Source organism: Spodoptera frugiperda, chromosome 28 (genome assembly GCF_023101765.2).
Source record: "Spodoptera frugiperda isolate SF20-4 chromosome 28, AGI-APGP_CSIRO_Sfru_2.0, whole genome shotgun sequence".
Lineage (NCBI taxonomy): Eukaryota > Metazoa > Arthropoda > Insecta > Lepidoptera > Noctuidae > Spodoptera > Spodoptera frugiperda.
Window position 1 is genome coordinate 4590807 of NC_064239.1, and position 12789 is coordinate 4603595.

At 35.1% G+C, this 12789-nt stretch overlaps 1 protein-coding gene across 1 annotated transcript in view; it reads left to right on the forward strand.

The window, feature by feature from the left end:
- Positions 1 to 2084: 2084 nt before the first annotated feature.
- Positions 2085 to 12789, forward strand: part of LOC118265499 (juvenile hormone esterase) — a 40232-nt gene continuing 29527 nt past the window's right edge. Inside the window, exon 1 of the mRNA XM_035578402.2 lies at positions 2085 to 2213. Within this exon, the coding sequence (XP_035434295.2) occupies positions 2194 to 2213 (20 nt within the window). The 5' untranslated portion in view covers positions 2085 to 2193. The remainder of the gene's footprint in view (positions 2214 to 12789) is intronic.

Here is a 12789-nt window from a genome sequence, read left to right on the forward strand (position 1 = left end):
ATGTAATAATTATAATGGATTTTGAATTCTAAATAATAGGAGATATGTATTTGACTAAACATGTTTATGTATATATGGGTAATGTATTACATACATTAGTGCTATGTTAGTTCCAAGAACGCTAGCATTAAAACTAGTGCCACTCTATTTAAGAATGGGTCGCAGTCTCGCAGTATTACGCTGAGAGCTAGTCGTTTTCCTTGAACATGGGACATTTTCTATGTTATTCCTTTGTATATTTTTGCTATTAAGTTGTCTAAGACAACAAAAATTACGTGGGTGTTTTATTTTTTTCTTTAACATAATGTGAGACGTAACATAGAGCTCAAGATTGACTGCTGAGGATGAAATTAGTGTTATGATTTAGAAACTGCTTTATTGCTATTATATCTCTGCATTATATGCATTTTGAATTGTGAGTGGTTATGTTGTGTATGACAATCCATTCAATGGTAGAATTGAGTTGATTCATGAATATTAGCAGCAAAACAATTTAAATCATTACATAATTTCACTTACGCTTCACGGTAATTACAATATTCATTTACAAATACAACAGCAAATTATAAAAGTTATAGCTACTGTGAATTAAATACATGACAGATAATTGCTTTCCCCTTTCCAACAAAGATGTGCCATATAGCTATGTTGCGAGGATGTAATAGCTATGAAACTATGTACCTGTTTTCACTGATTCTAAGCTATTTAGCGGTGCGAGTAACATGAGCTATGAAGATGTGCCGCACGACGAAGATGCGCAGCTCGAGTATGCGATGTATCGATAGTAGGGGAAACCATCCATAGCACGCATCTTTCCATATAAAAAACATACCTTAGTTGAACCCGTTTCCATCGGTGTACCAATGTATATGATTGGTGGAAGCCAAACACACAGCAACGTATCATAGCACATTTCTGGTGTAACAGCACCCAAATTGTTATAAAAGTGGGCATAACAATAAATGTCAAGTCGTTTCTTCAGTGCGTTTCGCCGGACTGTCACCGTCCCGGACAAATAGTACTAGCACCAGTATTCACAATCCATTTAGCTTTGCGGATTAGAACACAATTTCCTGTAACTAGGATTCCTTTAGCCTATGAACGTCATCTGATTGGATTGCTCTACTCTAGCTCCCGTAATTTCTCGGTAATTACCTCAGCTTGCAACTATTATAACTCGCCTTAGTTTGAGGTTAATCGTTAATGGTACTGTGTGTATAAATGTATATATTTTGTCAATGGACAATAGAGGTTGTTACTTTAAAAAAAAGAGCAGCTTAGGCCTGTAGGGTTGTACCAAGTTTGTTTTTATGCGATGAAGTTACCAATTACGTCGAGTCAGGGTGCATCATAGGTACCACTCGTAGTTATGATCTTTGGTATATTTATTCTAAGAAGAAAGATAGCATTTTCACATTAATCACATGTCGAAATGAAATTCATAGACATGTCTACAGTATATCTTACAAATACTAACAATGTTTCGTTCAGCAGTAATAAATCAAAATGTTTATTTCTACGCTTAAATTAATTCGAGTCAACAACTCGAGCCACTTCACAGCTTATCTCACATACTTATTGGAGCGAAGAAAGTAAAAACTAATATTTGTTTTTCCTAGCCAAATGCTTACGATGTGCTGAAGGACGGCGAATGTTTTTTCTACTTAGGTGATATCTGACCTATTCCGTTTTTTGTTGTTGTTAAGAAAGTTCAGTATTTTTTACTTTGAGTTTATTTGAAGTTGAACAACATTTTTAATGCCCCAGATAAGGTCAAGTAGGTTAGAAATTTTATTATAAACGATAACATTAAAATTACTTCGTTACATATTTTTCCTCTGGTTAATATTTCTTGCTACTTTATTTAATAGAGATTGAAGCTTTTAAGTGGTGTGAAATGTTATAAGTATTAAGTAGGTCTGTTTATATCGACGTGGCAGGATTCCTCTATTTCTAGATGAAAATAATTCAGTTTTCATTTTTTGGACAACGTGTACTTGTTTTTTAAGCTTTCGTGGCAAAATATAGCTGTTTTATTGTGTTGTGAAACCAGATATTTAAAATAAAATTCTTTCTCTTTACAGAAACAAAAATCTTCGGTAATGAGTTCCGTGGAGAAGTAACACCGGAATAACACTAGTCCTCCCCTCTCCCTATTTTTGACACGAATGGACTAAGAGGCAATCCCGCATCATGATAAGAAAAAAAATGAGGTAAGTACTAAGTAGTATCTTTATCAGATTATGTTTGGTGTCAGCCAGTGTAATAATCTTTAGACTTTAGATTAGTGTACCCAGTCTACGTAAAATATGATTGATGTGACGTGCGCTATTATACATCGAGGCTGGCTACCGTTACTGAAAGATCCATACAACAACCAAGATAAATTAGGTACGTAGTCTAAGGTACACTGTCCAGGCGTACACATCTAGATACAGGTTGACAGGTTAGTAATTTCTTAAAGGAATCCACTGGAGCTCGTGGTCTCCACACTAACAAAATAAGCCAAGTAAAAACATTAAATTGATATAAGTACAAAAATTCTTTGTTGTCTACTCAACGTCCCGAATAATACTGAATAAATTATATCAATTCGGGATTTCCATTCTTGTTAAAAGACATGCTTTTGTTGCAATCCATGTAGCAAATAAATCACGTTGTGTATTGTCGCTCCCACAATTCCTATCGTTTTTCTATAGAAATTATAATAATAATTCTTCCATACTCCATTACACGCGAAAACTTTACGTACTCAGAAGCGTAGGCAGTTTTCCGTTACCTTGTACTTGTATTTTATTCAGTTTGGCAAAAAATTCTATAGACAGCCAGACAAATACAAAAGTCTTAAAAAAACAAATTTATTATTTGAATATTTTCGCGTTGAGATAGGAGTATTGAATAAACAAGTTTATACTTATAGAATGCAGACAGAAAGTTGTAAAGATGTTACAGACTATTAGGCTGTACAATGTTACATATTTCATGTGACAGTGACCGGGCTGCCGGGGCATAGAGCGTAACGAATAGCCAGCGTGTCGTTTATAGGCAATAAACAAATATTGGACACCACACAGAGAGTGGACAACGTGGACACGTCATAACTTCCGACCATATTTTTAATTACCGCGTAGTTAACGTAGGACGTTGATATCAAATTGTAATCCGTCCTACGCTGGGCGGGACGTTATAGCGTTGTTTCCTTTAATTTGATCTCTTTTAATTGATTAGAGATTAGTACCGAACAAATAAGAAATCATTTAATGAATTAATATTTTAAGGAAGACTTATATAAAGTTTCCAGGAAAGTAGTAGTAAGAACATAAGACAAATCAGAACGGCAGGCCTCTAATACGCACTATAGGTGCGTATTATAATGTATTTTTGCACCCATTCCTTGATTGGGTGGAAAATATGATATAGGTACCCAGACGTATCCAACTACATACAACTGAGCTCCAACCAGACACACAGAGCGTAAAGATATGTTATTTTAACCCTTTTTCCATAAACAATACAATCACTGAAGCTATCATAACCACACAATAGATTAAAAAAGAACCCTTTCCAATCTGGATAACATCAAAATGATAAAGCACAAAAAGATCGAAAAACATAAAATATGGTAATGAAGTTGGAAATTCACAATTTTGTACCAACCATAAAATACGGTAACTTCAACACAATCTGGCAAATTTTATGCTTATTTTCGAAAAGGTATATAAACAGAATTATCTCTAGGTAAGTATTAATATTAACGCTTTTGTGAATCGGAGAGAATAAAATAGAAAACAGTTATATTGAACACCAATTCACAAAAGCTACTTAAAATTTTGTTCTCATGTAAAACAGTAAAACGACATGGGTTTATGGTGTTCTAAACCCTTTTTATTTAACTCCAAAACAAATAAACCACGTTTTGTTCGAATCGAATTTAACTTGATTGCACAGCAGCTTTGCAATCAAGCAACAGCTTTTAATTTAGCAAGCTATGTTATACATGGTTGTTTTCTTATTAAAATAATGAAGGAACTCTAAAAGTTCTTGACCTTTTAAGTTGAAAACATATGTACTTGACTATGACTATGAAAGTTATACATATACATATGAATTCTACCCATCCAACAACAATAGGTATAACTTTCATACAGTTGAAGTGTTTTATTCGTGAAGCGTTTTCAGCATTTATATTCGTCTGGTTGTTTTATTACTCAATTTTTTTTCTTTATTTTTTACCAACCAACATGGGCAATATTGTATCGGCGATTTTTCCCGGAATTCCCAACGAGAGTACATTTTACAATCTGTTATTTAAACCAATTTAAAAATGCCTTTAGACACTCAAGGAATTAAAATAAAAAAAAAACATGCTTGTGATTATATTAATTATAATACTTTAATTTTTTTTTGTATACTTTATTTATCCTCACTATTTGTATTTGGTTGACAGCTACCTCCTAAACACATAACTTCTATTAAACTCATACAATACTCAAAATCGTAAGATTGAATCCTTAGTAACGCAGAAGTTATGTTCACAAAGTAGCCATGACGTGGCCTCTGACCACAAGAGATCTTAGAAATAAAACATAAAACGGGCGAAATGTATTGACTTTCCAAATTTGAAATTTTTCGTACACAAAGTTTGGACTAGTGCCCGGATCAAGACAATAGCTTTGTTCTTTATTATCTGAAACGAATAAATGGACGCATATTGTTAGTAATTCTCTATATTTCCATGGTACTTTGTCTCTACAAAGACATATTATACAGTATTAACTAACGGAGGGCGTTCCTTTAAACCCGTTAATCTATACCAATAATTAATAGATTAATATAAAAATATAAGCATAGAAAAATATGCAATAAATTGCAACGTTGCCTTCCTTCAACTACGCGTGCCCAGGGTGTTTCTTTTACGTATATATAGATTCAAAATTTTTAGTGAATATTTAAATATTTAAAAAAATTAAATTGTTTTGTTTTGGGATATATATTTTTTAGCATGTATAAATGCTATACTATTTCGGGTTAACAGGAACGCCCTCTGTTAGTTAACATACTGTATAATATTATTATAAAAAAATAATAAAAAACTAAGTCATTCCTGCTACCACAATTCGTCAAAAATGAGTAACTCGAAAACTATTCTAGGATGTACTTAATATTTATTACTTTAACAAAATTTTGCTGAACTTTCTTTTTAATTCTATTTATGTTAGTTCTCCACGGACTCTTAGTCCGTGCCCTTGTCATACATTCTTGCTGAACTTTTAGAACTCTGATAAAGCGTAGACGAAACTCATAACAGCTGAACTATCGCTCGCGAAGCGAATATAATTAAGCACTATAAAATCTCCTACATTGGCTAGTCCAGTTAATCTACCGTAATAGAATCGATACGAGAACATCATACAGAACGGTTTTACTAGATTACTTAAATTTTCATCAATGTATTAACAATGCCTGTCTTGTCGTGGAGGCCGTGACCACCGCATATAGGTACCCGCTGGCAATGTATGCAAATAGTTACGGTCGCCATTTTTTGATATTGTATTCCGTATAAACAGCCTATCGACCACTTTGCATACAAATTGTACATTCTTCTCAGCTGTAGTACGCAGACCTGTATAAATTACCGTCACATTGTTCCAACCGTTTAACTTGATGTTTCAATTTTGCGTCACAAAGTCAAAATGTTTTAGCAAGATGCTATCTAAATTTTATTCTAGACAACTTTTAGTACTTAAACTTTAATGTACACAGTTGCTTTCTTATTCAAAAGACGGGGCAGTGCACTACTCCGGAACTATGAGAGGGAACCAAATCGTCCGTATATTAGTCTAGTCTGTGACAGAGAAAGAGTGTGTTTTATAGCAAGTGCCATAATGCGGTACATGACATAATCCCACGCTTATTAGCATGAAGGGATAAGAAGTACTATGTGGTTCTTCCATTACTAAACGAATTTGCATTAGGTAAGTTTATTTGCATCGCCATGGTCACGAATCTGTCTCCTTACTTGCCGCAGAATGTATAAATAGAAACACGTAATAACTCTGTCTAACCTGAGATCCTCGTTAGAACATTCACGCTCAGCTAGGCAGACGATCACAAAACCAACACGACTCACAGTTCATATTTGTAAAGATTAATACAATGTACCGGTACACATCTGCTTCATCTCATGCAAACGAAAAGAAAACATTCTCTTTTCAATATTATAATATTTTCATCTTTTGTTATAAGATTTTGGAGGTAGGTGTAAGCGTATAAGACATTGATATATATTGCGAGCAAGAATCGGCCTCTTTACATACAATAACGATATTTGCGCTAGGAATAGAGGCAAAAAATAAAGTCCCGAGTGAGCTTCCCTCACGGTTCCGCTGATTAATTCTTTGAGATACATATCAGAACAGAAAAGGTCTTAAAATGTGGCATTGGGGAGAGGATACGCAGACACTGACAGGGTTCTAGTAGGTATTGTTCTTAGTGGAAGCTTTATGAGCGGAGAGAGATATTCATGTGAAGCTCGCCTCTACAAATATCATGCTCTGAGGAATAAAACCCTGATTTGTGTGTTGTACAAACCTTTGAACTGTTTCCTTTATCACTCAAGAGCCGGGAACTTTTTAGTTGGCAAATGAAATGTTGTTTCTCATAACAATTGTTTGTTTGATGTACGAGTTGCAAATATATTTTTCTTTATTTACCCGACTCTGCTAACATTGTACCAAAGTAGGTACCTAATCAAAATATGCTATATAAAATACCTACTGACTTAAAACCTGCGTTGATGTGATTAAAGTATAAAATGTGTGCCTGATTACCATATAAGTTGACGCTCTAGTCCTGTTTACACAAATGATGAAAGGAGTTTATGTAGTGTATTAAATCTCGTTTATACTGACAAACACACAATTTGCATGCATTAGTATGTTTATTATCTATAAGTTGCCATCATATATGTGAACTTGTAACTTCAAATACAGTGAAAGTATAAAGCTACTATTACGGGAACATTAGGCAAATTAACTATATCGTTAAATTGAAACTATGTAGCTACGGGAATTTCTTTTTGTTATATTTTTTTATGCGTTGAAAAGTCTGCGTTTGGCCACCAACCCGCTTTCTGCTAGACCGGCGAAGAAGATGGAGCATATATTATGTTTTCTAAATTGTCAATAATTTAGATATTCAACGTGATTTAGTACGACATACACGAATATTCAGATTCAGTGAACAATATCGGACTAAGCTGGGACATATGGCTTGCAGTATACTATGTATAGACAGCACCAGATCTCCCTCAAGTTTTGAGTATAAACTGTTGATGGGTTTTTCCTTTTATTCAGTACAAAAAAGTAATAGCCATATCGCCTGCGGAAATTGCTTCCTCCATTTTCGGGTTTACCATAGGTATACCACTTGGCGGTATAGTATATGGTATAGGAATTGCAGTACGTCTTTTTTTTTGAGGGGGAAAATCATCCAATGACTTCTCCCACCTTGGGCGAGGCAAGAGGGAGTGTCAGACTCTTACTGACTAAAACCACCCCGTTCCTTCTCCTGCTTTTCGATCCGGAGCCCGGTAAACCCGCTAGGTAGTCCGCAGCTCCGTGCAGTACTGTCTGGCCTGATTTTAATCAATAACTTTGACAGTTTATAGTACGTGCGACGTGCCGTGCTACTCCTTTCATGGAACCGATACCACCTGGCAGAGTTACTGCGACAATTATCGTAGCATATAATATGTTGGTGCCGTAATTAGTTAATTAGTACAAGGTACACGGTAATGTTATGGTGACGTAACCCGTCACGTTTCACGCCTCCTATCAATTATAGGCGCAGGTTGCAAGCTGTCGCGGGTCATTGCACGGTCGCTGGCTCATTGTCTACCTACGTAAGCTGGATTATTGGATGATAAGCAAAATTTCAAGTCGATTTTAGAATTTGCAAATGGAAATTCTACATTACCATCATCAGCTAAAATACATCCACTGCTAAACTAAAGTCATCCACTTTTGAGGAGTTCATTTCTAATTTCTAATTATATTATAAGTTTGAAATTGCCAACCCGCATTGTGCAAGCGTGGTGATTTAAGCTCAAGCCATCTCCTTATGAGAAGAGGCATTTGATAAGCAGAGGCCCCCAGTCTTGGGTATCACAGTTTTTATTGAAAATAGAGAAGAGTTTACTGCCCACCCTATGGTTTAACAGTACATGATCTACTTATAATTAATGTGAAAATGTAGGATTAATATCAACAAAACGTGGAGATCCCATGCCATTTAATGTTAATTTCTAATACAAAGCAATGATGTGAAAGAATAAGTTGGAAAGGTTACACAGTTCAAGTACAAGTTCCTGATTATTGTAGTGAAATAGTAGGGTTTGTGTAAAGGTTTCCAATCCTCATTTTACTGTCTATACAAACCCACAACATTTGGCAATGTAAAGGTCATTAAGTTTTACGATTATGTACAAAGTTTTGATTAACCTAAATTACACTTTATGAAACATTACGGCGTTTACCTGTATCAGAATTAACAAAAGTCGGAATCAACAGTTATGATAAAATTAATCTCTAAGGTCTGATCTAAGGGTTTGATATTAGTCTGACATGTGGCCGTGATTTTGCGTGACGTCATACCACGGTCATGGCGGAAAGCCACGGACAATCACCTAAATATTGTGCTTCATAAAAATGGGGACGAACGAACATAAAAACTACGACCCTACGTATGAATATGGTCCCCTTGAAATCACCACGATGAATGATATATTACGTAAATTATTTATCTTTCTGTAGACGACTTCCGTTTCCTATCGTTAGCTCTGACAATAGGTTTGTCCTGTCATATGGCTCTCTGGAATATTTTTTCAAGAAAATCATAATAAATATGTCTTTGGTACACTTGAAATTGAGTACAGAAGAAATCTCTAGTGAAGTGTAGTGGATATGATTTACCGCCATACAGTTAGTGTAGGGGACGTAAACATTAATGCTTTTTTTTCATATAAGAATATCTCTACAAAAGCTGAAAATAAGTAATGTAAGACTGGAAAATGGTTACATAATGTGGAAAAATTGCCATACTTTTCGTTTGTCAGTACAATAAAAGAATTTCGCATTGTATTGGTACAAAAAGTCATCAAGCCAACAAATATAACCGAGTTGCTTAGACGGCCCACAATGTAAATAATTACGATATATTCATTACAAAAAACATTATTAAGTCATATAGCAAACCAGTGAAATAACAGTCATGAATAATTACAAAGATGAGCAAGAAAATTACGCGCAAAACACACAACCATTAGAATATGGCCACTAAATAGAAATACATTGAATAAATAAAATTGAAACAGGCACAACTTATTGTGTAGGGAACCAATAATTCATTTGAAAATAATTATGTTACATTTATCATTCAGTTGAACTCAATATTCCGAATAGATTGCGTAATAAAACTTCCCAGTGAAATACGGACATTTATTGTTTATTTCCATTCATAAAGATGTTAGATATTCACAGTATATGGGAAATAAAGCTTTTTAAAATTATCACCTTTGTTAATGTCCACAAATAATTAGGTACAACATATGTGTTAAAACATCTATTTTTTTAAGAAACGTTTCTCCTTACTAGTATTTTTCCTGTGTCGTGGATGCGTTTACAAACTCACAAGTTCACATACATATGACACCCAAACTCGAAACAACAATTTGTGGATCACACAAAGAGTTGCTCTGTGTGGGAATCTAACCAGCTACACGTTGCGCGACAGCCGGTTACCCAGCCACCGCATCAACTGTGCAGTCAAATTATTATCAAAAAGGACATGTGAAATACCCAGCTTGTTACTTAAGATTTACCTACGCACAAAGTACCGAAAAATAAGAATAAGTATTACTTACTTAACTTTTCATTGTTACCCCTTCGGGAAAACGATCATTCAAACATATTTTTAAACTATTCCCAATACGGTAGGTTTGGGAATAGTAGTTTTATTCATTTACTACCAAGCTACCAGTATTTCTGGTTTAGACATTCGATCTCCTGATTGCTCGTTGCAACTGATAGATGTTCGTGCATTGCATACAGGGTGGCACATAATCGGAACCATCGGCTTTGCGAGCGACCCAAAGCACGTATCCTCGAATATCAAGATGGTTCCCATCAATAGACCGCCTGTGACTTGGACGTATAACCTAAACATGAATAGTTTGACTTAAGTGAACTCTATACATATACACAATATGAAAGAAAAAGGTTTCTAAGAACATTGTAAATCACATTTTACTCTCAAATATTTTTTATCAAATGAATAAATCAAGAATTTTTGTATTTAATTTTACACACTTTTAAAGTAATCGTATTTATTTTATGTATAGTAGACATTTAAATTGAAACTAAAACTAAATCTACTAGATTATTTTATCGAGTTCATAGAAATATAATACTTACTTAAATACAGGGTAGTTTTTACTCAGTAAGAGTCTGACACTCCCTCTCGCCTCACCCAAGGCAAAAGAAATAATAGGATGATTTTCCTTCCTTAATTTTTTTTTATACTTTCATAAACTAAACAATGTGTGTAGGTGGACACATTTCTAAATTCATGTTAAATTCGCCGCGAGTATTTTACTACGATAAATAAATGAGCAAAACCGAATATGTAAGCATACATATTATTCTACGAAAAGTGAAAATAGGAAGAGTTCACGAGTTAGTTATAATTTCGACTTACTTCGAACGTTACCATTTTCTTCGTGGGATTGTTGGTTTAATGTGCGAGTATATCTTTCGAGTTCAAAATAAACAACAGCCCTTCGTTTGCAATAACATCGTGCACCCCTTTCGTATTGTAAGCAACAATTAAGAAACAATTTCTGAAATTCGACTCCGAAGGGGTTGAAATCGAAATACGTTTTGGCGACGGGCCCGTTGCCGCAGGCTAGTTGTCTGCACCAAATGCAACTTATCTATAATCCGTGTGTCCCGACCTTTTCTTACTTTATACGTTCTATGAACTACGAAATTGTGAGGGAAGATTTCGGCAAATATCGTAAAGTCGTATCAGGCACGCAACATTCTCGTATCCTAGAGTAAAATCTAATTCAGGATGTCTGCTGCCTTACCATGCTCAATACAGCCAAATTGAATAGCGATATTAGCAAGTCACTGAACTGTTTCAAAAGATACGTAAATATTTTATGGGAAAACAAGAAGAAGTAAATACAGTCAGGCGGAAATAGCGACTCATCAGCTAAGAGCACATTATACTTGCGACCAAACGTTTGTTGTAGAATGTAGGTACGTATGTGTAGTTTAATAATTCACATTTAAAGCCATGTGAAATGCCTTTGAATATATTTTCAAGAGAGGTCAAGGGAACCTCGAGCTCACATCTTGAAGCCACATGTAACAAAAATGAGTAAGTGCCATCTTATATAGAAATTGCTCGGGCAGAGAACGTCGGAATAACCTAATTTCTTTGACCGAATCTTCCAAGTCACACAAACATTTAAGGAAACTTCGTGATTTAGTAACGTTTACGGTAAATAATTACGCAATACTATTTCGGATTTGTGTTCACTAAAACGAGTACATTAGTTAAGAAGTTGTAATGATATTTGCAGCCGGTAATGGCGGGGAGCATTTCTGGCTGTTATATAAATCCGTGTCAGCGTCGCGCGTCGTGAACCAGGTTGCTATAGATAGAGCAATATTGAAGAGGAAACGGTTATTGTCTACCCGGTCTAAAGGGTCTCGCCGGACTCCTATTATCCCTAATAACATTTCCCTTTACCTACTAGTCTGGCGTATATGAAAATAAGCCGGTTTGTTTGTGCGTCAACATGGCTACTGTTGAATATACAATGGAATCTATTTGCCCTAGCTATAACAATTTCCAAACGTAGCTGCTTTCACATCTAGGTTCTCGACGATATTTTAAAATATATTGTTACATTTTTTTCTCACACGGAATTGGGTAAAATCGTACTTTAATTTAATATTTTCGGTTGAAATAGCTGCGTATAGCAACCTTAAGTGGAAACGTAGAAAATAGAACGTGGGAAGTTAAATGTAATATGTTTCAGGCGTAAAATGTTGTCGAAATATATGAAAATTCGTACCAAAAATAAAATAAATTGGGCACTCGGTTTTAATGAGTCAAGCCCTTGCCACGCCAAACAGAAGAGGCGGAGATCTCCGCGAAAAATAAAACCGGTTACAGTTTCCGACGAATCTTTACGGTGGATACTACGAGTAGACGGAAATAGCTAAATAAATCTTGGTGAACTTCTTTAAACAAATGTCTTTAAAACATAATCAAAATCAACAAAATAAAACAATCAAAAATCACGAAACAATACAAAATGAATAATGTTGGCAATACATATGCTTACATTCTAGTTTCTACTCCATTTGGGTTCTTAATTCAAGTCGGTCGCCCGTAAAACCGCGTATGAACCCGAAATAAATGATGTGAATGGAACGGTAACATTGTAAGCGCTATAAAATGGTTGTATTGCTCCTAAAAATCTCGCAAATGATGCTTAACATGCGGCGTGTAAGTGACGGACATACTTGACACGACTAACAGGGTACCCTTCCCTGATTTGTGACACGTTACACGTACCGTCGAATGAAATTATACGCACAATATGCAAAATCCAGACTGACTCCCTAATTTACATGGAAATTTGTCACTTAATACTTAGGTGCGAAGGTGTTGACGGGTTCCGGCATTTTGTGGGCAACCTGATCAATTTAACAA